At 37.2% G+C, this 26,688-nt stretch overlaps 2 protein-coding genes across 2 annotated transcripts; one reads left to right on the top strand and one right to left on the bottom strand.

The window, feature by feature from the left end:
* Positions 1-3,857: 3,857 nt before the first annotated feature.
* On the bottom strand, positions 3,858-6,580 carry HRSP12 (heat-responsive protein 12). The gene is made up of 4 exons (XM_008575215.1): positions 6,476-6,580; positions 6,146-6,214; positions 5,837-5,892; positions 3,858-4,397 (listed from the first exon to the last, which is right to left on the bottom strand). Exons 1-4 carry the CDS (start codon positions 6,516-6,518, stop codon positions 4,335-4,337), a joined length of 231 nt encoding a protein of 76 aa, XP_008573437.1. The 5' UTR covers positions 6,519-6,580; the 3' UTR covers positions 3,858-4,334.
* Positions 6,581-16,488: 9,908 nt separating this feature from the next.
* Positions 16,489-26,660, top strand: LOC103592476 (ribonucleases P/MRP protein subunit POP1-like; the record flags this gene model as incomplete). The annotated part of the gene is made up of 6 exons (XM_008575218.1): positions 16,489-16,630; positions 19,536-19,765; positions 21,026-21,274; positions 24,805-24,892; positions 25,361-25,548; positions 26,474-26,660. Coding segments are annotated over exons 1-6 (1,084 nt in total), but the record flags the coding sequence as incomplete, so codon positions are not given.
* Positions 26,661-26,688: the final 28 nt, after the last annotated feature.

Genomic DNA, 26,688 nt, shown 5'->3' on the forward strand with positions numbered 1-26,688 from the left:
GATCTGAAAACCTCCCAAGTTTCCAGTAAAAAAGTTCTGAGAAACCAGTTAGGGATACTAATTTTTTTTGAGATCTCCTTCATTTTTTTTCTTGTAGAATATAGATCTCAAATTTCTTCTTAATAAAATAAAAGTACTATGGCAGAACATCATTCTTCCTATCATAAATTTATGTAAAATTTGTTATATTTAATTGACTTATGCAACACTGTACAGTTAAATTACCTTTTATTCAATGACAAGAGATTTCAACCAGTAGTTATTTAGTGGATCGGTATGAATTGGCTTCAAGTTTTCTGGGTATCAGAGTTTTCAAAAACTTAGTTACTTAAATGTGACACAGAATGATTATTTAGGTTATAAGTGTAAGGAAAGATTCCTTTGTTATTAAAATAATTACCTTTTTCTTAGTATAAAATCAATACATGTTCATTGTAGAAACTTCAGAAAATATAAACTTTAGAAGATAAAACCTAAATATTACCCATATCTCAAATATCACTTTTGTTACCACATTGATGTAAGGAATTATTATTTTTTTCGTTGCAAAACTTGTTGCAATAAGTTAGCCAAAGCACAATTCTTAATAGAACTATAAGTGTATTGAATGACTGAGCACAGCACGTCTGGATTTTCCTCACTGGAATCCATTGGAGATAATAGGTTGTAGAGAATGTTCCAATAATACTTGCCGTCTTAGTAAATATTGATTAGTGCTATAGAGAAAGCAACTGTGCTTAAGTAGATTAGCACTTAGCTGACCATGCTTTATGACTTATGACAGATAAATAATGCACTGAAATGGAATATTTTACTTGGAATTATTTTTAATGCTTTCTAATTGTTGAACAAATGGTAGAAGTGAGAAAGATTGTTAAGCTCTTTTGAGGGCAGGAAAAGTAGCTCATATGCTTTCATTTTCCCCACAGGGCCTAGTACAAATATGGCCTTTTGTAAGTATTTGTTGATGACAAATGCTCCTTATTCTTATGTAATCATGGTAATCTCCCTATAACTAAATCCAACTGGCTGTAGGGGAAATATGGCCAAAATTTTTATAAAATCATTTTGTACTGCTGGGTGAACATTTATAATTTTGACTGAATATATATGTTATTAGAACTAATAAAGTGTTTGGAAGCCTACTGCTGTATTTTGTATCTGGACTGTTCTTAAAGAAACATAAAATTTCTTTCGACTCATTGTGTCTGTCCTTCAGAAAAAAAAAGACATTAAATTTCATACTTTGTCAAAGGGAAGGAATATGGCAACAGCAAGGCTGACTTTTTAGATATCTCACACTTCAGAGATTGCTATATCTGTAAGTATGTTTGAAAGATCATGCAATAAATATTCTTTTTCACATTTAACAAAATCTAGTGATTCTTCTTTGGTGAGGAAAAAAGACTCAAAATCCCAACCCAGCCACTAACAAGTCAACTAATTTAGGTACCAGCATCTTATTTCCAGCTCTTTCACTCTAGGGTTTAATTTTGAAGTCATGACCTGTATATAACTATACCCCTTACACCCAACCTGGCCAGAGTATCTAATTTCCTGGCTACAGTGATTGGTTTAGGAATGTGCCCCTAACCTGAGCTGGACCAATGAGAGGCTTCCCTGAGATTCGCCTGCCAGGAAACATCTTTCTGCTGGAGTTAGTAGGCTGGTAGCCTATATGTCTGGGACTGCAGCATCTTGCCCCAGGAGACAGATGGAGCCATGAGGTTTCTGGCCCACATGTGTCTAAAGTCAGCTGTACCCTGGACTTGTCTGACCTGAGCCTACGAATTCCACTTTTTTTCCCCACTTAATACTAATTTGAGTTGGGTTTCTGACATTTTCAAATAAACGAGTCTTAATATTAAAAGTAAAGGTGTCTTATAAATGAGCTGGAGAAAATAAATCAGCAGAAATTAATGATAAAGCAAAGAGATATAATAGAAAGGACTAAAAAAGCCAAAAAGTGGTTCTTTCAAAAAATTAATAAAATCGAGAAACTTCTGGGAAAGACTGATAAAGAAAAAAAAAAAACAAACCCAAATAAACCATATTAGAGATGAGAAGGGGGCACTTGAATACAGATCAGCAGAGATTAAAAAGATGCCCACTAATGTGACAATTTAGATGAAATGTGCAATGTCTACAACACTGTAAATGACCAAAACTGACTAAAGAAAAAGCTAGAAAATCTGAATATTATCATAAGCATCAAAGAAATTAAATCAGTTTAAAACGTTTCCCCCTAGAAAACATCCAGCCCAGTTTTATAGGCAAACTCTATCAAACATTCAAGGACAGATATCTACAGCCATAAACTCTTTTACAGCAAAGAAAAGCCAATCTCACAAATGAACATAAATGTAAATATCCTAAACAAAATAATATCAATCTGAATTTAAGGATGTATAATACATGTTTATAAATATGTGTGTATATATGTATATAAATACATATATTGACTAAGTTTAATTTATTCTAGGAATGGGAAGGTGGTTCTACATTATGAAATTAATTAGTTGTATTTATCATATTAGCAAATTAAATGAAAAAAATCATATGCTCTCACAGATACAGAAAAAAAATTCAAGAAACTTCAGTAGCTGTTTTTATAATTCCAATGTCACCTACCTCAGTGAGGTCTTCTCACTGAGCTTAAAGTTGTAATCCCCGAAGTAGTCTCCAACTCCCCTCATCTTTTTTTTTTTTTTTTTTTGCAGCTGGCCAGTATGGGGATCTAAATCCTTGACCTAGGTGTTATATAACACCACCCTCTAAACAACTGAACTAATTGTCCAGCTCAATCTTTTTTCTTTTCTTTTTTTTTTGGGCAACTGGTGGGTAAGTGGATTCAAACCCTCGACCCTGGTGTTACAAGCACCACGCTCTCTCAAGTGAGCTAACCAGCCAGCCCTTCAACTCCCCTTGCTTTGCTTTTCCCTATGGCTCTTAAGAATCTAATGTGTAATTTTTTGTGGTGTGTGTATTGTGACATCATTATGGCAGCAATGCTGTAATATGATAATTCTGAAAACAACAAATTGTTTGGGGGAATGGTTAAATCACCCAGGATATATCTACATAAAAGAACACCCTGCATCAGTTTAAAATGAGGTAGATCTATATGTATTTATATGAACAGATCTACAAGACAGAAGAAAGCAATCTGTAGAAAAATATACACAGTAAAGTTCCACTGATGTACGCAAGCAAAACCAAACCAGAAAATCAAGCATGTAATGAATAGAAAGCTACCTGCCAGTTATATATAAGACTCTCAGAAGTGGTTCCTTCTCTTTGGGAGGGTGGTAAGTGAAATGCAGAGTGAGTGAAGGGGACTTTTACTTTTTAATCTATAAATCTGTGTTGGAATTTATTCTATAATGAGGAGGTCTTCATTAGTAGTTTCTAAAAATGTTAAAAGACTTTAAAGAACAAACACAAAACGGTTATACATAGCCTGATTACAACAGTGTAAAAATGTACAAAGGCAGAAGTGAACTTTGAGGGCCGGCCCAGTGGCGCACTCGGTAGAGTGCGGCGCTTGGGAGTGTGGCGGCGCTCCCGCCGAGGGTTCGGATCCCATATAGAGACCAGTCCGCTCACTGGTTGAGTGCGGTGCGGGCGCGACACGGAGGGTTGCGATCCCGTTACCGGTCACAAAAAAGACAAAAAGGAAAAAAAAAAAAAAAAAGAAGTGAACTTTGAGAACTGAAATAGTCGGAGATTTCACTTTATGGTCCTCCCTACCCTTTCCTTTTATTAAGTGATATGTTTTAATGTATAAATTAAAGTGTTAAAAAATAAGTGAACACAATCACACCAAGGGAAGTCTGCACATCTTTTATTTCCATTAGAAAAATATTATCTATATAAAATGTTGGTCCACTTTCTTCTTCTTTACCTCTACCATTCAAATTTAAATACTTTAATTGTACTCAATATGTGTCATAATCACATCTGACATAAGAACTAAATATTTCACATCATTAAATTAATAGAATTTAATTGTATTAGGTGTGCTCTTGATTATCTCAGGAACAATAACTCATCTTGCCTACATGTTATTTCCCTTTACTTTTATTTATTTGAGTAACTATGTAATGAGTGTCTCTTCTATGTTCAGTAATATGGGTGTACCTATGTGTAATTTATAACACCAGTAATTGGATTCACTACCTAATCTTCAAGTCATGTTCAACTCTCCCTATTATGTGGTATTTCCATAATAACTCCATATATTTCAGTCAAACTTACACTTTCATCAATTGTTAAAATTAAGATGTTAATTTAAAACATAATGAAAATTTCAGACTAAATAACACGGGGCCCACTTATAGTCCTGCTGTTGTGAGAGGTCCTTGGACAGCTACTGCTTCAATCTCAACACGGCCTCCCTGTGAGGAAAATCATGAAACAATGTTTTGATCATTTTATATATACTGAGGGCTCCATAATACCTACTTAAAGACATATGCAGCTAACAGCAATGCAGAATTCTTTTTTCATTTATCTTTTTTAAATTTAATTTTTTTTATTATAACATCGTTGATTGTACATATCTGTGGAGTACAGAGTTGAATATCAATACTGTGTGCGATATGTGAGGCTCAAATCAGGATAATTATTATATTCCACATTGTACAATGTAATCGTTTTTCATGGCCCTTTACCAGTTCATCCCTCCCCACCACCCTCTATCTCACCTCTAAGCAATACAGAATTTTTAACATTGAACTTTTCAAAGGAAATATTCACTAAGAATCCACAATAGGCCAGGTTATCATGGTAGGCATGTTCATACATATTAGCTCATATGATTCTCACAGCAGCCCTATTAGATGTTCTCCTCACAATTCGCAGAATTATACACTAAAGCTGAGGAAGGTTAATTAACTTGTCCCAAGTCACAAAGCTAGATAGTAGAGGTTCAAACCTTTGTCATGTAATTCCAACTTCCGAGTTCTTTCTACTACACCCAATACCTTAGTAAGTCTGATGAAGATGATCATTCCAAGTAACAACTAATTAAAGCAATACAAAATGCCTCTCTTAGGAGATAAATTTTCTTTAGTGGAAAATTACAAGTGGAAGTCAACAAGAGCTGCTTTTTGATAAGCAGGAATATCATGCTGTTAAGAGGCACAGCTTCTAGTTAGATCAGAATACCAAAATCAGAATGGTGAGATATATGTGCACTGGTTTGAAGATTATTTTTCTAGTGGAAGGTCTAGATTTTTTATTACACAATATCCAAGTCTAATTTTTACTGCAGATCTTACAAACAAACCTGGCTCAAATTAATAGTCCCCTAACTAACATTACAAGACAGCTGTTGTTTTGCTTTTTCTCACAATTTAAGTACTCTGATTCTGTTATGTTTATGCTCATGTGTTGCCTTATGAGGTTTCTTAATTTTTTTTTCTTGTATGTAATATGGGGTGTTTCCTTTTAGACTTTAAGTTCCTGGGAGGCAGGGACTATTTCTTTTCTTTTTAAGTTTTCTTTCACAGTATTTAGTTTATTATATTCAGAAAACAATGTAGAAATTTAAAATTGTATACATTAGTCATTTTTTGTTTTTTTTTTCCTTTTTGTCTTTTTTTACTGACCGGTAACGGGATCGCAACCCTCGGTGTCGTGCCCCGTACTGGGGACTGGCAACGGGATCGCAACCCTCGGTGTTGCGCCTGCACCGCGCTCAGCCAGTGAGCAGGAACCGGTCTCCACATGGGATCTGAACCCTCGGCGGGAGCGCCGCTGCACTCCCAAGCGGCGCACTCTCCAGTGCGCCACCGGGCCGGCCCGACATTAGTCATTTTAAAAGTGCACTTACTTTAGGCAAAGCAGCAACCTGGTAAGCAGCTCTAGCAGGAAAATTATTCTTGAAATCTGAATTTAAAAGAATTTCATTTTAGTTTTCAGACATTGTATTGTTATTCAAAACTGCATAATCTGGTAAGTGCTTCATAGATTAGTCAGTTCTTAGATATAAGCAACAGGGTGCAGGGCTCAATCCCTGTACCAGTCAGTCACAAAAAAAAAAAAAAGAAAGGTAAATAATATAAGCATTAGGTACACCCATTTATGTTAACAGATCATTTCTCTTTAAAATGGAAAATAGGAATAAAGACAATTTACTTACACTGTTTGTAGATTTCATTGACAGCACCAAAGTCATTTATGTCAGCCAGCAAAACAGTTGCTTTTACCACTAGAAGATATATACATTGTCATTAGGTTTAGCTATTTAGTCTGGTCCAAAACATTCCTTAAAAAAAAATAGTATATATGATTCTGTGACTGTCTTGATTACAACGGGACTGAAGAAGTAAAGTAAAACAGTGTTGTTTCCCAGAAAAAACAACTTTAGAAAGCAACGAAGATATGGCAGGACATATTACAAGATACCGTGTTTTTCAAAAAGACCAAAGAAATATCAAACAGAAATGTGAAGTAATATCGAGTTGCTCACCATTAGTGAAGTCACAGCCTGCAGCTTTCAGAATTTCCCCCATGTTTGTAAGAGCCTGTGAACCAAGCCAAGAAAGGCCTGAGGGACTGATGTTATATTAAAGCTTTAAGTAAATGCATTTAATTATCTTTTACTGGTACTTCCTTAAATAGCTTTTGTTGCAGAAAAATTCTCCCTACTCTTTTTAGGATATCTCTATACAAAAGAATTCCTTTAATGGAATGAATCTTTCTGAAGTACAGTGAAAAGAGGCTATATCGTTTTGTGAGCAAAAAAATGGGACTGAAGTCCCTTGCTAATGCTAAAATGTGTCAAGTTTTTAGTCAATGTCCATTAAGCTGAGACAGAAATCATTTCTGGAGTTCCTCATTCCATATCACTGCAAAGAAAAGTATGAGTTAGTAAGCATTAAAACATTTTCATGTAAAGCAATATTTTATTTTAAAGGGTTCTTTTTCCTTTTTTTCAAAAAACAGTATTAGTAAGTTATATATGAGGGGTTTTCAAAAAGTCAGTAGAAACATTCATATTATCTTTTAATTCTATTTTTCCACGAACTTTGTGAGGTATTCTTGTATATGTTTGACACTCGGGCCTCTGGAAAAACATTAGTTTTTTACCTTCTCCTTAACTTATTTCTTTCAATTCATTCTTCCTCTTCACTTTACTGGTCACAGTATAATACTTGATTATATTTTCATGTTTTTAAAAAATAATCTTCTAAATAGATAATACTGGATATGGCAAAAAAAAAAAATTAGAAAACTGTAAAAAAGCATTTACAGTGAAAAGATGTCTCCCACCTTTATTCTCCCTCTCCCCAGTTTCCCTCTTCAGAGGGAAGTTTCTAGTTTCTTGTATATCCTTCTAGAGATAGTCAACGCTTACACTGGCATAAATGTACATATCCTTAAACATACAAACACACACACACAGCATATCGTGAATGCTGTCTGCATCTTGGTTTTATTTTATCATGTAACAATTTATCTTGAAGATCTTTCCACATATATTTAGTCGTATGAATCTAGCATTATTTATTCAACTAGTTCCTTATGGACACTGAAGTTGTTTTCTATCTTTGAGTATTCTAAATGACTCATGAATGCATTAAATTACCGTTTAATTCTATTTAGGATTAGAATTGTATTTCCCCATTCTTATTTTTAAAAACATACTGTGTATAATCTCTGATACTTCTCTGTTACTAACAAATGTTGACTTTTTACTTCTGTGGAGGTGGCTTTTTTCTGGATGGGGGAGGTATGCTGATCAGTGACCATGAAAATTTCCCAATCCATGTGGAAATGGCAAAATGTTATCTCATTTCAATAATTCAGGTTTAAAGTCACCTTAGTGACAAGGAAGTTGAATCTCTTTTTTGATTGTTAAACGGTTCATCAAATTTTGGGAGCAACACCGAGGGTTGCGATCCTGTTGCCGGTCCCCGGTCCGGTACGGGGGCAACACTGAGGGTTGCGATCTGTTGCCGGACACGGAAAAAGACAAAAGACAAAAAAAAAAAATTTAAACATACACTTAACATACAACCCAGCAATTTCTTTCCTAGGCAACTAGCTAAGAGAAATGAAAACGTATATTCAAAGAGTTTACGTGAATGTTCAGAACAGCATTATTCATGATAGCAAAAAAGCAAAAACAAAAACAAAAAACCTCACTGATAGATCCAGCAAAAGACTACATATTGTTTGATTTTATTTATTTGAAATTCTAGAAAAGACAAAATAATAGCAGCAGAAAGTAGATTAGTTGTTGTCTAGGGCTAGGGGTGGGGACTGACCACAAATAAGTAGGAGGGAATTTTGGGGGGGTGATGAAAACATTATAAAATTTGATTGTAGTCCTAGATGCATAACTCTATACATTTACCAAACTCATGGAACTCTACACTTAAAATAGATGATTTTTATAAATAACCACCACAAATAAGTAGGAGGGAATTTTGGGGGGGTGATGAAAACATTATAAAATTTGATTGTAGCCCTAGATGCATAACTCTATACATTTACCAAACTCATGGAACTCTACACTTAAAATAGATGATTTTTATAAATAACCACTTACACCTCAATAAAGCTGTTAAATGAACAAACAAAAAAATGCAATGCCAAGATCACTCTAAAAAAATAAGTAATCATTCTCAGGCAAGCTTAGTCACTGCTTGTTGAAAGGTCACCATTGCTTCCAATATTGTTGTTATAAATAAAACTACACTAAAAGCCATTACACACACATGCACCCATACTTTCCCTGAGCAGGTAACTAAGCCTTTCTTTCCCCTGGATCCTAGGGGTCCTCTGGTTGAGCCTTTCTTATGCCATGTACAGGATCTTGCCTCATACTGTGGCTAGTCCTGTTATTATCCTATCTCTCAGAGTATCTTAGACTGTAAACTCCTTAGGGGCAGGCGTAGTGCCTTACTGTGTCTCTGAAGCTGTGCAGGGCACAAGTGATTCCTTGCACTTTGAAGTGTAACCTCAAAAGTGCACCCTTAATTGACCCTTCAACAAGCTGTGACTAATCTTGTCTGAGAATGATTACTTATTTTTTTAGAGTGCTCTTGGCATTGCATTTTTGTTGTTGTTTTACAGCTTTATTGAGATGTAAGTTACTTATTAAAATCACCTATTTTAAGTGTAGGATTCCATGAGTTTTGATAAATGTATAGAGTTGTGCATCCATGAATAGTAGGCACAATGTAACTTCTGTTGGCTGTTTTGCTCACTAACCACTTAGCAGCGTAAACGATTTTGACTGTCAATAAATATCTTTTTGGCAGGACCTGTTGGCTTATAGTGTGGGCTTTGGAGAGCTGAAGAAGGTATACTGGTAAACTTGGTAACAAGATTCAGAGAGTTTAGGAATTCTTCTCAAGTACCTAGCTTTCACCCTGGCCCACAAACAGATAACTCTTGAGTTTGTTAATCTGTAATCTGTTTTTAGGTTAAATAGTACCATGGCTAACACTGTTTCTATTAACTGTCCTGTGTACAATTAAGCTGTCTGCCCTAAGGCCCTTTGCAAAGTACTTTCAACTCTCCCCATATGTGAAACATAGTTTAAGCCCATATGCATTATCATTTATAGAAAATTTTGTGATAGTAAAAAGAAACTCATTTATTTTCACAATACTAAAAGTAAGTGCTGAAACTCTGAGACTATCTGAGCTATGGGAGTTATCTCATAGATTTAAAGAGGTTTGTTCACAAAAAATTGGATAGTTGACACTTTCTGAGCACGTGTAGAATCCTAATAGACAAGTTGTTAGGTTTCAGAAAATTTAAAAGTATATTGTTCTACTTCCAGGTCAAAAGATAATCACACTTTCAAAAGCATTTGAATAATAATTCTCAAATCATAATCTGTGCCGTATGGGCAATCACTTCAAAAATTTATGACTATTTGGATGGTGTGCTAGCAAAATGGTAAGCAATGCAAAGCAATGTGGTGTTGAAATCCCTCAAGGTTCAGTCCTGAAGTACTCCTGAAGTGTGCTGAGCTGACTAGCTAATTAGTGACAACACCCCATTCATCCCAATGCCTGGGACTGAAAGTTCAACACATTTGAATTCTCCCCAGAGAGGGCCAAGAATTTTCAAAAAGGAAACTCACTACAAACGTCATGTACAAAAACTCTTGTTTCCAAATTGTTCTTAAAACATGTCCAGTTAACTTTATCAGGATATAATGTTTGTTGGAGTGTGATTTTTATCTTCAACATAAAATACTGAAAATAAGCACCATCTCTAGTAACCTAGTGTTTTGTATCCTTTGGATATACAATGCACAAGAGACACAATGTCCTGGAAAGTCTGCACACCGTGAAGCTGGTTGACAGCTTTTTTCTTGCCCTACTGGCACATTCACATGATGATTCTCTTATTTTTGCCTGTAACTTCATAAAGACAGTTTAACCCCACCTCCGAGTCAACCAGGAATATTACAATCCTGCTTTCTTTCTTGTACAAAGTACATAGAGTATCTCTAAATAGGTCAAGGACAGGAGAGTGAGTAGAAACGGTGTTAGCCAGGGTACTATTCAACCTGAGAACAGATTACAGATTGACAAACTCAATAGTTATCTATTTGTGGGCCAGGGTGAAAGCCAGGTACTTTCACAGAAGTATTCTTAGACTTTCTGAATCTTGTTACCAGGCTTACAATTTAATTTTTTTGAATACAAGAACATTCACATGGTTCAAAAATCCAGAAAATATAAGAAGAATCAGTGTAAAGTTTCCCTTCCAGCTTTGTCCCCCACTTGCTCCGTTCCCAGCCCAGAATCATTGTTCCTCTTTATGTATTCTTCCAAAGTTTCCTCATACATACACGAACAAAAACTAATATATATTCTCCCTTTTTACACAAAATATGGTATTTTAAACACTCTTATACACTTTGCTTTTTTCCCTCAACAGGGTGTCATGAAAGTCTTTCCATAACTATATGTAGAATGCTTCCTTATTTTTTTTTTAACAATTATGTATTTCACTATATGGATATACTTTATTTAACCAGTCACCATTGCTTCCAATATTGTTACTATAAATAAAACTACACTAAAAGCTATTACACACACATGCACCCATACTTTCCCTGAGCAGGTAACTAAGCCTTTCTTTCCCCTGGATCCCAAGGGTCCTCTGGTTGAGCCTTTCTTACACCGTGTACGGATCCTGCCTCGTATTGTGGCTAGTCCTGTTATTACCCTTTCTCTCAGAGTATTTTGGGCTGTAAACTCCTTGGGGTGATGAAAATGTTCTGAGATTAAAAAGTGGTGACGGCTGCACAACTTTGTAAGTATGGAAAAAGCGCTGAACTGTACATGTTAAAGGGGTGAATGCTGTGGTACGTGAATTATATTTCAATAAAGCTGTTACCAAAAAACCCAAAACACCCCAAACAAAAATCAGGGTCAGACCACTTCTAACCAGAGAAAGCGTTCTGGCTGACTTGGCTCCGGAGCGAGACCGTCTCAGGCGGGGGCAATGTCCCCCGAGCGCAGGCTCCCGATCCCACTGGGGTTCTCAATTCGCTGTGGGTCCCGGGTGCGTTCCTTGCTCCCTTTCTGGGCTCAGTTTACTCGCGGGTTCAAGGGGGTTGGTCTGGATGATCCCGGAGGCCAGCTTCGGCTCTGACCGGGGTGGCCCCAGCCCCGAACCTCCTACCCCCAAGTCTGGGATCCGTCAGGGTTCGCACAGGCCACATTACCTGTAGGGACCAATGGCCCCTGGGGCTTTCGCTGTGCTTATCACTCTTCTGACCAAGGACGACATGGCAGAGCCTTCTCTCTTGCAGCCCCTCTCGCTTCTCACGCAACTGACCAACCTCAGCAGCGCCGCTGCCCTAAGGCGCCGCGGGGGTCGGCTTCGCTCGGCATTCTGGGAATTGTAGTCTCGGCGCGACCCCAGGCCTCGTGGAGGAAGCGGCCGCGCTGGCGCATGCGTCCTGCAGCTTGCTGGCCGCGCGCGTCGCCTCGGAGGGGACTGTCGCAGGGGCTTGTCATTCTGACCCGGGGAGTCCTCAGAGCGTCTGGCCGGTAGGTCTTGAGTGGCTGGTGCCTGCCGGGGTCCACGAGTTTGGGGGGAGGGTGTATGGCCGCCCCCTACCCGACGCCCACTCCCTGGCCGACTCCCCTCCGCATCTTCTCTTCTTCAGCCCCTGTTGATCTCCTTTCCTTGCTGCCTGCGCCGGGGGCCCCACTACCCGGTGCCTCACTTCCTTCGGCTCCTGCGCTCGAGCCCCTTACGTCTGTCATTTCCCCTGCATTGCGCCCCGGGCGGAGGCCGTCCTGGGAATGGGCTTGCACCCTCTCTTCTGCCACCCTAAAGAAATAAGACGGGTCATTCAGGGGACCACGCTAGGATCTGGGCGTTGTCCACCTTCCCGCTTCCCCCACGTCCCTCGGGCTTTACAAGGTCTCCTTCGATCTGATCAGAGCTGTAGGGACTGGGATCTAATTGCAAAAAGAAGGATAGTGATCTTGGTCTAGCTAGTGGTCCCAGAGCTGGTCTCGGGACAAGTCACGTTGTATCAGAAGAGATGGTACTTGGCTAAGTATTTTTTTTATGTTGTTAATACTCGTATATATTATAGGCACGCTTCAGTTCTTCATTCATGCGTACATGCACACATTCAACAAATGTATATTGAGCCCTTACTTTGTACAGGGCACTCTGTTAGATGCTGGCGATGCAAAAGTTAAAAAAGGCACATAAGATCCCTGTTCTTCCCTGCTTTCAAAACGTAATTTAGGAAAATCCCCTTTCTTCCCTGTCATCTTGGCCTACATACTGCTAAGGTTCTGGCTTTCCTGTTCTGGCTCAAGAACCTAAAGATCTTTTTCACTGGATTAAAGGCTTCAGCTTGGAATAAAGGTCCTTACAGTCCGGCCTCCCTTTGCCTATTCAGTTTCATCCTCTCTACTCTCTCTGCCCACTCTAGTCCTCCAGAGTCATCACTCCTGCATTCACACAGTAAATTCCTGAATACTCTTTCTTCCCTATCTATGCAAATTCCAGCTAACTGAAATCCTGTTTTCTCGTTGACTTTTCCTGCTGATTCACATTTTTTCCTTATCCGGCTTCCTATTGTGCAATAATACACAACTTAGTTTTTACTATATGTGGTCTTATTCTCGAATTGTTTTGTGTTTTAAGATTAGTGAGTCGAGCCAGACAGCCTGGTTTGAGTCCCAGCACAATCACAAGCTTAGTGGCCATGGGCTGATTATATAACCGGTCTGTGCTTCAGTTTATTTATAAAATGAGGATAATACTAGTACCTCCCTCACAGACTTGTGAGAATTAAGTGAATAAGGCATGTAGAATAGTGCCTGACACATACAGTTCTCAATTAATTTTTAAGACAACTGAATTCTTTAAGGAAAAGAGACCACATCCTTACACTACTTTGGTATTACACACAGCCTGAGACTTAGGTACCCAAATGCTTGTTATATTTGGTTAAATTGGAGAATTAGGAGATGCTTTTTATTTACAAAATAATTCACCGTATGATTCTTGAAATAAGGAGATATGGGAGCATTACAAATAATTCAACTTGTGTAAAATATTTCTCGTGAAAAAAGATATCGTTATTCTTAAGGCACATTTTATATCAAGTTTGAATCATCAACTTTTTATTTTTTATTTATTTATTTGTCCTTTTTGAGACCGGCCGTACCGCGCTCAGCCAGTGAGCGCTGTGAGCGCACCGGTCATCCCTATACAGGATCCGAACCGCAGCGGGAGCACTACTGCGCTCCCAGCGCCGCACTCTCCCGAGTGCGCCACGGGCTCGGCCCTGAATCATCAACTTTTTAGATCTGGAAGGAAACTGAGATCATCTGGTTAATTTACAGGTTCTAAAATGAGTCCACTACACCAAGGGCTATGTCTGGATACTAAGCTTTATGAAAAGACATAACATGTCCATTTTACTTGAAGATTTTGGGAAAACATTTTTACAAAACCTGGCACATATTTAGTGCTCATTAAAGTTTTTCTTTAGTAAGATAAAATAAATAAATAAACTAAAATGAATGAATATGAAAAACACAAACTATCAATGTTAGGAATAGATGTAATATTGACTTGAATTAATGTTAAGAGATAAGATTCCTTCTGGAAGCTATTTTAAGCAAAATCCTCAGGTTTCACAAGGTTGTATTCTGTATTCATCCTCTTCTGCTGTTAGAACTGTTTGAGGACCACTGCTTGTTCAGTGTGCTCATTTTTTAGTCCGGAACCAAAACTCAGAGATGTGGCATCCCAAGGTTACCTAATCTAACGCCAGCCTGCTCTTGACTCATTCTAATCCTGAGCAGAACCTGGGATCCCAGGTTAGTGCTCTGTCTTGCTGGCTAAGTTCTGATTCAAGCAGGTAACAGTAGGTAGACTAAATGGTTTCATAAAATATTTTGAATGATTCTTAATGCAGACTGATCTCAATCAAGTGCTTCACTAGCCAACCAGTTCTGCAGAACTCCATCTACCTGCTACACATTGTTTAATTTGAAAAATGTTTTTGGGTGTAGATATGGTTGTCTTTCACTTAGGTGAAAGTAAAGTGGAGTAAGACAGTGAAATGATATAAATCCATTATTTCATTTATTAAGAATAGTAGCTACCATAAACTTAGCATTTAGTTTGTCTTAAGCCCCCAAGTTATGTACGTGTGGTGTTTCGTAAAGCCAAAACCTTATGTGTATATAAGGTTTATTTCATTCTTACCACAACTTTGTGATCATTCCCATCTGTAGAGGAGGAGCCTGAGGCTCATAGAGAGAAAGTAATTCTCCTAAGATTATATAACTAAAAAGTGGTAAGGAATGTATTTGAATCCAGGCCTTCTAACTCCAGAGAGAAGGCTCTTAACACTACACCACACACGCAACCCTTAATTTTGATGAGGTCTTGCATTGGAAGAGGAAGCAAGTGAATGGGTGGTAGTTAATTCAGTGGTTCTCAGCAGGAGTGGTACAAAGGCTGATATGGCATTTTGGCAGTTTGTGCAGGTGTTCTGGTTGGCATAGCGGTTGGGATAACACTGTTGGCATTTATTGGGCAGGGGCTAGAGATGTTAGGAAAGTCCCACAGTAGTCCAGCACCTGCCTCTGTTTTACATAAAAGTTTTGGTTACACAGTTTTAATTTACTGTACACTGAGTTTCCCAGGAATGCAACAAACTGAAGCAAGTTTGTACTTTTTTTTTGTACTTTACCAAGGAGTGTTCCCCACACTTGGAAAATTATCCCACCAGTGGTATTATTGTTACCTACTCTTTGAGGCACTAGTACGACACACCTGTATTGCTTTGCCTTTGTAGCTGTTGTGTTCCTGGTAATTGTACGTATACGTAGAAGTAAAAACTAGTATTAAAATGCTTTGAGAACAGCTTGGTAAATGTCTCCTGCTTTGAGCTTCCCTACCTCCTATTATCTCCATCCATGATCCTTCAGACTTTCTTATAGTCAGCAATGAAAGAGTTAATGACTGTTGCATGGTGAGGGAGGGCTTCCAGGACCCTTCTCCAGCTTTATGGATTGTGCCAGTGCCTGTGCTGGTGCTTGTATTGATGTGGTTATCCCCTGGGTCCAAAATCTCTTTCTACTTTATAATGTCATCTAGTACAGTTGTGGTGAAATAGTTACATACAGTATTTCTGTATTTATTAAAATTAAAACCTTTTTCTCTTTTGTGTTACAATTTGGGCATATATGGTAGGTTATGTGTTGATAAAAGTTATGTAGCTAGTTGGTTATGTTATTAATGAATTTTATTTCAAAATGAAAAACTGATTTAATAAAAAAAGGGTGGTTGAGTTTGACAGTTGGGAACTACTGAGTAAATCAATCAGGCTCTGCTAGGTTTTTGTCCTTTATCCTTCTTTCTTCAAATTGAAATCTTTATCTGTTGCTGTTATAAATTAAAGATATAGCTGGCCTCATTTCAGAAATGAAATGAAAACATCAGTAATTTATGTTCAGTTTTTATAGAGGTTATCCATTTGGAATAGGGTGTTCGATATCTCATTGATTCAGGTGGCTCTTATTTCACCTACGATAAAATGCTTTAACTAATTTACTTTTTTTACCCCACATAGTGATTTTATCTCACCTAACTTTTCATTCTTCCAGCAGACTTTATGCAGTGTCAACATTTATATATGATGTAATTATTTGTCAATGCAAACTGGAATATACTACTAGGGTCTCTTCCATCAATAGACTTATTTTTTTTCTGTTGAATTGGGTTTTTGGTGTTAATACCATTTGATAGTCCTCCTAGATATCTCCCCAGTTATGAACCCCTGCCATAGGTCAATATCATGATAACATTTTGATATCATCAATCCACCTACAATAAATGAAGATTTAGTATGTTGAAGAATTATTTTGAGTCTTATGAATATTTATTTATTAAATTTATTTTTATTTTTGAATGGATGGTCTCTCTCCCTGTATTAAATTTATTACTTCCTTTCCAGAAATGTCTAATGCAAAAGAAAGAAAACATGCTAAGAAAATGAGAAACCAACCCACCAATGTGACTTTATCCTCTGGCTTTGTGGCTGATAGAGGAGTAAAGCACCGTAACAGAGGTGGGAAACCTTTCCAAGCTCAAAGACAAGGTAAGATACACAGGATGCTTTCTCCACTCCCATTTAAGTCAAATCACTTTTGTCAGCTCCTTTTGATAGTCATTATCTAAATAGTAAATGAGCTGAATTATAAATAGATATAGCAGACAGTCATTATTCTCAAATTTCATATTTACAAATTTGCTTGCTCACTTAAGTTTACTTGTAACCCCCAAATCAATACTCGTGGAGCTTTGGCAGTCATTCGTGGACATGCACAGAGCAGGAAAAGTTTGAGTTGTCCCATGTGTATGTTCCCAGCCTGCTTTCTTGTTCTAGCTCTCATGCAGAGATGGCTAGAGGATAGAGACAGTAGAAAAGGCAGTACAGTACAGCGCAAGAAGCTCTGGCTGGGGTTTGAATTTCAACTGTGGGGTGGCCTTGTGCAAGTCACTTCATTTTCTCTTTTGTAAAATAATGGAAATAGAATCTACCAGGATGAGTTGTTTTTAGGAATTAAGAGTATAATCTATGTGAGATTGAGATATAGGAAGGTACTTCAAAAAGTTTGTGGAAAAATAGAATTACAAGATAATATGACTCTTTCATGACCTTTTTGAAGACCCCTTGCATACACACACACATATATATATATATTCCCCCAAGAGCAATGGTTCAGTATTCACTAATTCAGTGTTTGCTGTGAGTTTATAGACCATAACTATAATGAAATTGATTAAATAATGAAAAATAATGAAAATTAATTGTGTGTATTTTTTACAGCTGAATTATTTTATTCTACCATGGCATCAATTATTATTAAATTACACTTCTGTATTTCATATAGTAATCAGTACAGTTATCATATCTGCATTTAACTTATGTGCAGATTTTAGAACCTTACAAGGTGTTAGTAAGGTGACAGTTGTTCATTGGGTGGGGCAGCAGTAGAAAATGCCAGTTTGGGAAGACAGCAAAAGCAGGTGGCCAAGAACTTTTCTGAAATACTTTAAAGAACAGTGTGCATTCAGTCTGATTATGTAAATTTTAGATTCGAATTCATAAGATCTAGATTCAGATCCAACAATTGATGCCTGCCATGCCATGTAATGAGCCTTTCACTCATATTATCTCATTGAAACCTCACAATGAGAAACCTTGTAACATGTTTCAAGATTATAGTGGCTTAATAATTTTTTTTTTTTTTTTTTTTTTTTTTTTTTTGCGGCTGGTCAGTAGAGGGATCTGAACCCTTGACTAGATATTATCAGAACCATTTTTTTTTTTTTCCTTTTTGTCTTTTTTCATGACCGGCAACGGATCGCAACCCTCAGTGTCACGCCCGTACCGGACCGGGACCGGCCACGGGATGGCAACCCTCGGTGTTGCTCCTGCCCCTCGCTCAGCCAGTGAGCGGCCGGTCTGTATGTGGGATCCGAACCCTCGGCGGGAGCGCCACCGTGCTTCCCAAGTGGCGCACTATAGCAGTGCGCCACCGGGCCGGCCTATCAGAACCATTTTCTAACCAAGAGAGTTAACTGGCTAGCCCTTTATAATGGCTTAATAATTAACACCACAATGAAAATAAACGAGAACACTGTAAAATTCTCCACTGGTCTCTCCCTCCATTCACAGACAGGTATTTGATGTTATTATAAAGTCAGAATGGTTTGAATGCCCAGGCATTCCTTCTTTATTAATTTAGCATAGTGGCTGTCAATTTGAATGTGCCAGAGAATTAGGATAAAAGACTGAATGTACAGAATCATGTGGGTCATTGTATTTAAGGGAGTGTTATTCAGGCTGCTGTAACAAAATATCTTAAATTGGGTAGCTTCTAAATAACGGAAACGTACTTCTCACAGTTCTGGAGGTTGAGAAGTCCAAGATCAAGATGCCAGCAGATTTGGTGTCTTGTGACTGCTGCTTTCTTTTTCATAGAGGGCACCTTCTTGCTGTGTGCTTACATGGTGGAAGGAGTGTGGTGGGGCCTCTTTTATAAGGGTACTAATCCTAATCATATCTCAAAGTCCCCACCTCCTAATACCATCACCTTGGGAGTTAAAATTTCAACATGAATTTTGGGGGGACACAAACATTCAGACCATAGCAGGCAGCTTAGACTTAAAATTCATGTTGCACTGTAAATATGCAATGGAGAAAATTTTCCTTGTGTCTGTTATATCCAGTGTTCTTTATATATCGCAGTGACATGATTACCTATCATGGTGCCTACTAGCTTTGTGACCTTGGGTAAGTTAATTCACTTCCCTACCTGAGATCCCTCCTCTTAGGTATAGTAATAGCCGTCTTTTATAGGGAGGTTGTAGGATTAAAAACATGATCATCATTTATATATGGGAGCTAAAAAAAAGTGAACTCATAGAAGCAGAGAGTAGAATTGTGGTTACTAGAGGCTGGGAAGGGGGGAGGGGATAGAGAGAGGTTAGTTAACAGATACAGAATTACATCTCGATAGGAGGAATAAGTTCTTATATTTGATAGTAGGTGTCTAATTAAAAACCATTTAATTTTCGGCAGCTGGCCAGTACAGGATTGTTTTTCAATAAAGAAAACTAATAATAATGATCACATATTTAGAAAAAGCAGAAAATATTAAGAAAAAAAACCCTTGTAGTCAAAACCACTGTTAAAAATTCGTTTGTTCTTTGTTTGCTAATGTGATTATTGCACTTAAAAATGGTTGTGATTATATTGCATGTACTATACTGCACACAGGCCCTGTTTTTAACAACTCTTTTAAAACTTTTTTTTTCCGATTATAAAAGTAAAACTGAATCCTTGCAGAAAACTTGAAGAATGTAGAAGTTGAAGAAGAATAATCTCACAATGGTATAATACAGACACACTGTTGGTGTTCATCTGACAGGGGGTTAGAGTGGGTGAATTGCAAGCTCATCTACTTCAAGTCTGTCTTCCTTCTGAAATTCACCAGAAAAGGCACTGATTCAAGACTTGTTCTTAAAGATGTTGTCATTTCCTTTGACAGCTTCCACTTTTGCTCAAGCGCGAGCTGCTGAAATCAGTGCTATGTTAAAAGCCGTGACCCAGAAGTCTTCTAATTCACTGGTTTTCCAGACTCTGCCACGGCACATGAGACGAAGGGCCATGAGCCACAATGTCAAACGCCTTCCTAGACGATTGCAGGAGATCGCTCAGAAAGAGGTAGGAGTTTCACTTAGTGTAGAGGTTTAGGTTAGTAGTCCCTAGAGGAAATTGAGAAGTATTAACCTAACAGAAGTTACTAAAGTGAAAACCATAAAACAACATGGTCATTATGACATGCTTTTTTTTAAAGCGTATTTTTGGTTTAATCATTATCCAGTCCTCACCTCCTCCTGCCACCTCCCTAAGCCAACTAGCAGGCGGTTGGATATTACAGCTTCTTTTCAACATAGCATTTGGAACCCCTTCTTGTTTTTGAATAGTTGATGTTCTTCTCCCACATTTAAAATAAAATTCTGACCCTCTTATCAGATAAATGGTTTTGGTTCTGTGTTTTGCAAGTGTGGCCAGCTTGGGGCTAGAAGGCAAAAAAAAAAAAAAAAAAAAAAAAAATTCAGCATCAATGCCTAGCATTTGCCTTTTGACATTTTCAAAATTGAAAACTGAACTTGATTTTAATTTTTATGCAAGTGTAATTGTATTTTGGCTTCACATTTGGCTTAGAATGTTCTGGAGTTGAACATTCTAAGATTGTATAGTTGCCCAGGTCTTTACTAATTGATTCACAGTTTATTGAGCGGCCTTCTGTGTGCTGCTACTGTGCTGGTGGTGAGGTCAGACTTCAACAAGGTAAAGTCCTTATCCTTAAGGAGCTCCCAACTAATGGAGAAGAATTTTTTTCACAAAAGTTTAGGTTGGCTATGGAAGTGATTAGGAGTGAAAACTAATCAGGAATTTTGTACTTTCTAGATTTAATGTAAGGTCTGTTTGCCAGTGATAGCATTTAGCATTTGTCTGTCTGTAGTAGCCTAACCGAAATGAAATGTATGTGTTTTCCCTACTTTTATATTTTTTGTCTCAAGTTTTTGGTTTTAGTTACAGTCTTACAGGTTAAAACAGCAACAAGAGGCTAGCATTTGATTTATTCTCATTCCCTAATAGTAATAGCCATATTAAGCTTGTGTTACTGTATTGAACATTTCATAAATATTCTAATCTTTGTAGTCCATGAAGCTTGCCCAGTTAGTGAGTGATAGAACTGTGCTTCCTTCCTAGGTTTGCCTATCTCTAAAATCTTCATTCTTTCTCTTGTATCCCCTCTCTACTTACATTGGAAAACCCACAAAGTTAAAAAATTAAGCAAAGTAATGGGGTCTGTAAGGTACTTCACTTAATGTAAAGTTAGTTGTTTGAAATCTTAACTTTTAACTTTGTGGTGAGATGCTTGCAAAATAGAATATACCTCTTTTGAAACTATAGGCAGAGAAAGCTGTACATCAGAAAAAAGAACATTCAAAAAATAAATGCCACAAAGCTCGAAGATGTCACATAAACCGGATGCTAGAATTTAACCGTAGACAAAAGAAGAACATATGGTTAGAAACGCATATCTGGCATGCCAAACGGTTTCACATGGTCAAGAAGTGGGGCTACTGCCTCGGAGAGAGGCCAACAGCCAAGAGCCACAGAGCCTGCTATCGAGCCATGACACAACATTGCCTCCTTCAGGTAGGCTCTCGTAATGGGTTTTTCTTTTTCTTTTTGTTTAGATCCTTTCTGATAAGAGACTTTTAGAATAGTTTATGGTATGCCAAAGTCCTGTTTATAAGTTTATTCATTTTATCTGACAGGAGAATTTTGTTTTGTTTTGTTATGTATGATTTTTGATTTTCGGCAGCTGGCCAGTACAGGATCAAACCCTGGACCTTTGTATTATCGGCACCATGCTCTAACCAACAGAGCTAACTGGCAGTCTGAGGATATTCATTTTAAAAATGATTCCTGAGCATGAGGCACTTTGCTAGATGCCGGAGATGAAGCAGCTTAAAGTTAGTGGGGGAGGTGGACATTAATCTAATTATTAGCCAAATATATGATTGTAGGGGAAAAGTGTGTAGTACTATGAGTGTTTCTAACAGGACAGAAAGGCTTCCCCTGGAAGTGATGTTTCAGCCAGGCTCAAGGCAGAAGATGGGAGAGTGAGGGAGGCAGAAGGAAGCCAGATGAGAATGAGGAATTGAAATAAATTCTTTGTGACAAAGATGAAGGGAATGAGAGCAAGGCTCACAGTAGGGTGAGCTTAGGCTGGAGAAATAACCAGGAACCAGTCATGCAGGATCTTGTTGGTCATGTTCAGAATTTATTCAGTGTAGATTAATCTAGTTGTCATTTATCAACAACAGATGTTTAAGAACATATTTGTACCCCGAGCAGTGTTCAAAATGCTGTTCTAGGTGTTTATCATTCAATGGGATGCTGGGAAGGATGTTTTAAATTTTAAACTCTCTGAGAGGACAGTTTGTTTTAGAGCCTCTTAATGGTATTTATGGGATTGCCTCTCTCCCCAGTAGCTAATTCAATTGCTTTCTGTCTCTTCCAATACATATTTTTAAATGTGCTCTTTGCAGAAGGGCTTATCTTTCAATGGCAGGATGGCCTTCGCCGAGTTTTGAAAGCCATTGGTATTGGTGTCCTCTGATACCTCTTGAGAGCCATATAGCAGAATAATCAAAATAAGAACTTTTTTTTAAATTGTGGTAAAATATACATAACATAGAATTGACTATTTAACCATTTTTAAGTGTACAGTTCTTTGGCATTAAGTGCATTCTTGCTGTGCACCTATCACCATCATCTGTCTCCAGAACTTTTTCATCTTCCCAAAGTGAGATCCTGTACCCATTAGACAGTAACTCCTCATTCTCCCCGTCTCCCCAGCCCCTGGCAACCACCATTCTATTTTATGTCTTTTAATTTGACTCCTTTAAGTACCTCATATGAGTGGAATCGTACAATAATTGTCCTTCTGTGACTGGCTTATTTCATTCCCCGTCTCCCCAGCCCCTGGCAACCACCATTCTATTTTATGTCTTTTAATTTGACTCCTTTAGGTACCTCATATGAGTGGAATCGTACAATAATTGTCCTTCTGTGACTGGCTTATTTCATTTAGTATAATGTCCTCAAAGTCCATCTATGTTGTAGCATGTGACAGGATTTCCTTTTTAAGGCTGAATAATATTCCATTGTATGTATATGGCACATGTGGTTTATCCATTATCTGTCAGTGGACATTTGGTTTGCTTCCACCTTTTGGCTACTGTGAATAATGCTGCTATGAACATAGCTGTGCAAATATCATTCAAGTCTCTGCTTTCAGTTCTTTTGGGTGTATACCCAGAAGTGGAATTGCTGTATCATATGGTAATTCTATTTTTTATTTTACATTTTTTAAATGTAATTTTTTGAGGTATCACCATACTGTTTTCCACAGCAGCTGCAGAGTTTTACATTTCTACCAGCAATGCACAAGAGTTCCAATTTCTTCATATCCTCAACACATATTATTATTATTGTTATTTTATGGTAATAGCTGTTCTAATGGGTATGAAATTAGTACAAGAATCTTTTAAGAGTCTTTGATTTGAGAACTAAGCAGCAGAACATAGACTGTAGTCAAATCCTTCATTTCCATCAAGGAAGCTGGGTTTTAGAGACATGAAGTGACTTGTCCAGGGTCACATAGCTTGTTGGTGGCCTGGACAGCACCTGGGCAGCTGATTCTCCTGGCCTATGCTTTTTCCACTGTACTCTGATATCTCTCGAATTTTAAGACAGTATTATTTAAGAATGAGTTACTTCTTATTTTGGGCAGGATTTTTGCTGAAGTCATCAGATATTTTTCTAACATGACTAGCCCAAGTAATAAAAACAGTAGGTAATGACAGATATTTTTGAGTGTTTGATATATGCCCAGACCTGTTTTAAATGCTTTATGTGTGATTACTCATTTAATCCCTACAATAACAGTAGAGGTAAGTTGTTACTGTTATTTTCATTTTTCAAGTATGGATACTGAGGTACAGGGAGGTTAAGTAATTTACCTATGATCATACAACCAACAAGTGATGAAGTTGAGCCCAGGTGGCCTGACTCTAGAGATACGCACTCTTAACCATTATTCTCTGTGCTGTCACCGCTTGTACAAATTAGGGTGATGTTCATCTGGTCATTAACAGCAGAGCAAGTCACTGTTGATAAGAAGGAAATCTTTGTGTGTGAGTGATTGCGCTGATTAATGCGAGTTTGTCAGAATCATAGCTATAATTTCCTGTTATTTCTAGTTGCTGAGTGTACTGAAATTGCTTAATGGTGCTGTGACAGAGGGGTTTGTTCAGGGTCAGTGAGCCTGATATGAATGCTGGCTTCTGTACCCTCTGACTATATGACTTTGTTTAAGTAACAATCTCTGTGTCTCAGTGTCCTCGTTTGTCAAATAAGATAACAATACGTGGTACATCAGGTTTTTGGGAGGACTAAATGACAGTCCCTGTAAGGAGTTAACCCAGTTCCTGTCACTCAGTAACCCTTCAGTGAATACTATTATAAGTATTATCATTTGTTATATATTATTATAACTATTATTATAGCTACCATCATAACTATTATTAAGAACTTTTAACATATCGATTTCACTAGCTCAGTCTGATCTCTCTTTATCTTATTTAAGTTGGTAAGGTCTTATTCTCATTACTGTCATATTTCCTTGTACCTTGCATAGTCAAAGTTGCATATCATGGTCAAGACTGAGCATGGGCGGATATGGGATAAATTAATTGCAACATTGTGCATCTGGGCTCAGTGTTAAATAATCTTGAGGTCCTGAATTAGCTAACCAAAGTGAGCAATCTTAGCATAATTTTGAAGAATTTATTACCATCTTGCTTATTCTATACTTGTTTCTTATCTTAGGTACATTTTGGGGAAATAGTTCTTTACTTAGAAGCAGCAGTTATTATATTCCCTCCTCAGAACTTGCCGATGCATATGAGATAAAACACAGATTTTCTTTCAAATAGTAGGACACTGGAACTTACATTTCAAATGGAGATTCATTTTGATTTTGATTCAAATGAGTTTAAGAATATTTCCTAATAGGAATGGACCTCTAGAAGTTTTCTGATGTGACTTTAGGCTCCTTAGCAGTTTTGCCCAATGAAAATTCCTAAGTATTTAATTGTGTTTCCCCCTTTGTGCAGGATTTATCCTACTACTGTTGTTTGGAGTTGAAGGGCAGAGAGGAAGAAATACTAAAGGCACTTTCTCAAATGTGTAGCATAGACACAGGTAAACTTTTTTGAAGCTGAGTCCTATTTTAGTCTTTGTGTATGTATTCATTTCATGAAAAGGTGTCTTCTGTAAGTGTTTTGGAATTTAAACATATGTAAAAATGTGTGAGACACTTCTTGTTCCCAATGAATATATTAATTTAAGAAAAGTTGGGGTGGCTTAATTAAGAAAAATCATTTTGAATCACTTAAAAATCATTTCTAACATTATAAAGTGTAAAGTGAGAGAATCATTATCCCAGTGGAGTGAACTTAGGCAGGAAGAAACTTGAAACTCTTATTAAATCATTCATTTAATAAATGTTCACTGAGAACTTACTGTGTGCCATGCTTTGATTTAAGCGATGCTCAAAACCAAAACTTCACCCCTCATGGAGACATGCAATAAATAACAATATGGCTATCAGAAAATAATGATACAGTCTCAATGCTTGAAATCATGGAGTTTTGCTTTTATTTATGTCAGGATTGACGTTTGCAGCAGTTCACTGCTTGTCTGGAAAGCGCCAAGGGAGTGTCATGCTTTACCGGGCAAATAAATATCCCAGAGAAATGCTTGGGCCTGTTACATTTATTTGGAAGTCTGAGATGATCCCAGGTGACACCTCTGAGAGCAGGCAGTTGTGGATCTGGCTTCATCCAGCTGTTAAACAGGTATAATTCATCAGACTATTTCCCCATCATTCTGTCACTATATTCTTAATTACCTTTGGAAGTCAATACTATAGAAATGTAAATAGTATAAAAGTTGGCTTATAGTGTAGTATTTGAATATGGGGAGGAAGTTGTGTGAATATTGAATGAAACAAATTTGTTTTAAAATTTTTGACTTTTTTATTTAAAAAATTTGTATTTTAATGTATTTAATTGACAGAGTGAATATATTTAAGGTATACAATATGATGATTTGATGTACCTATACACTGTGTAATGATTACCACAATCAAATTAACACATTCATCACCATCTATGCTGTACATTAGATCCCCAGAACTTTTTCATCTTGTAAAATGAAGCAGATCTGGAGCTCTCAGTTTTTAGTAAATCATAAGCAGAAGTAGAGATGAAAACCAACCTTATTATGCTAATAGTTTGAAATACTGCGTTTGGAATAATGCTTCCACCATACCTGAAACTGATTCATTGGTTTATTTTAGAGCCTATTTGATAATGAGAGCTATTTTGAGTAATTCTGATGACTTTTAATACTACATTTAGCTTAGCTTCCCTTCTTTTGCACACTCACTGCTTTTATACCATAGAGTGTAAATTTTCTCCAATTTTCTCTTTGAACTTGTTTTTTGTATTTTTTTTTTTTTTCTTAATTTGGTCAGAGTGGTCATGTTGTTTTCATGATATTTGACATTTGGCTCTTTTTTTGTTCAGAGTGCCAAGCACTACTCAGTTAGAAAACCCCAAAAAACTTTTTGATAATGATAAACTTAGTTTAATTAGTAAAGGGATAAAAATGTGGGTTTTTAAAGGGATAAAAAAAAATAACATAAACTAAAACAACTAAATTTGTAATAATATATTGAAATCTCAAAATTTAAAAGTAGATGTTTAAAAATACCCTTAGGACATATTAGAGGAAATAAAAGCAGTGTGCCAGTGTACAGAACCTATCAAATCAACTGTCTGCATCCCTGAGCTTCTGACATCATCTCAAGAAAAAAACCATACTGAACTGCCTGATGAGAAAATTGGCAAGAAAAGAAAAAGGAAAGGTGATGGAGAAAATACCAAACCAATTAAAAAAGTTGTTGGTGATGGAACTAGAGATCCATGTCAACC

Source organism: Galeopterus variegatus, unplaced genomic scaffold, assembly GCF_000696425.1.
Source record: "Galeopterus variegatus unplaced genomic scaffold, G_variegatus-3.0.2 Scaffold1156, whole genome shotgun sequence".
In the NCBI taxonomy this organism is placed as follows: Eukaryota; Metazoa; Chordata; class Mammalia; order Dermoptera; family Cynocephalidae; genus Galeopterus; species Galeopterus variegatus.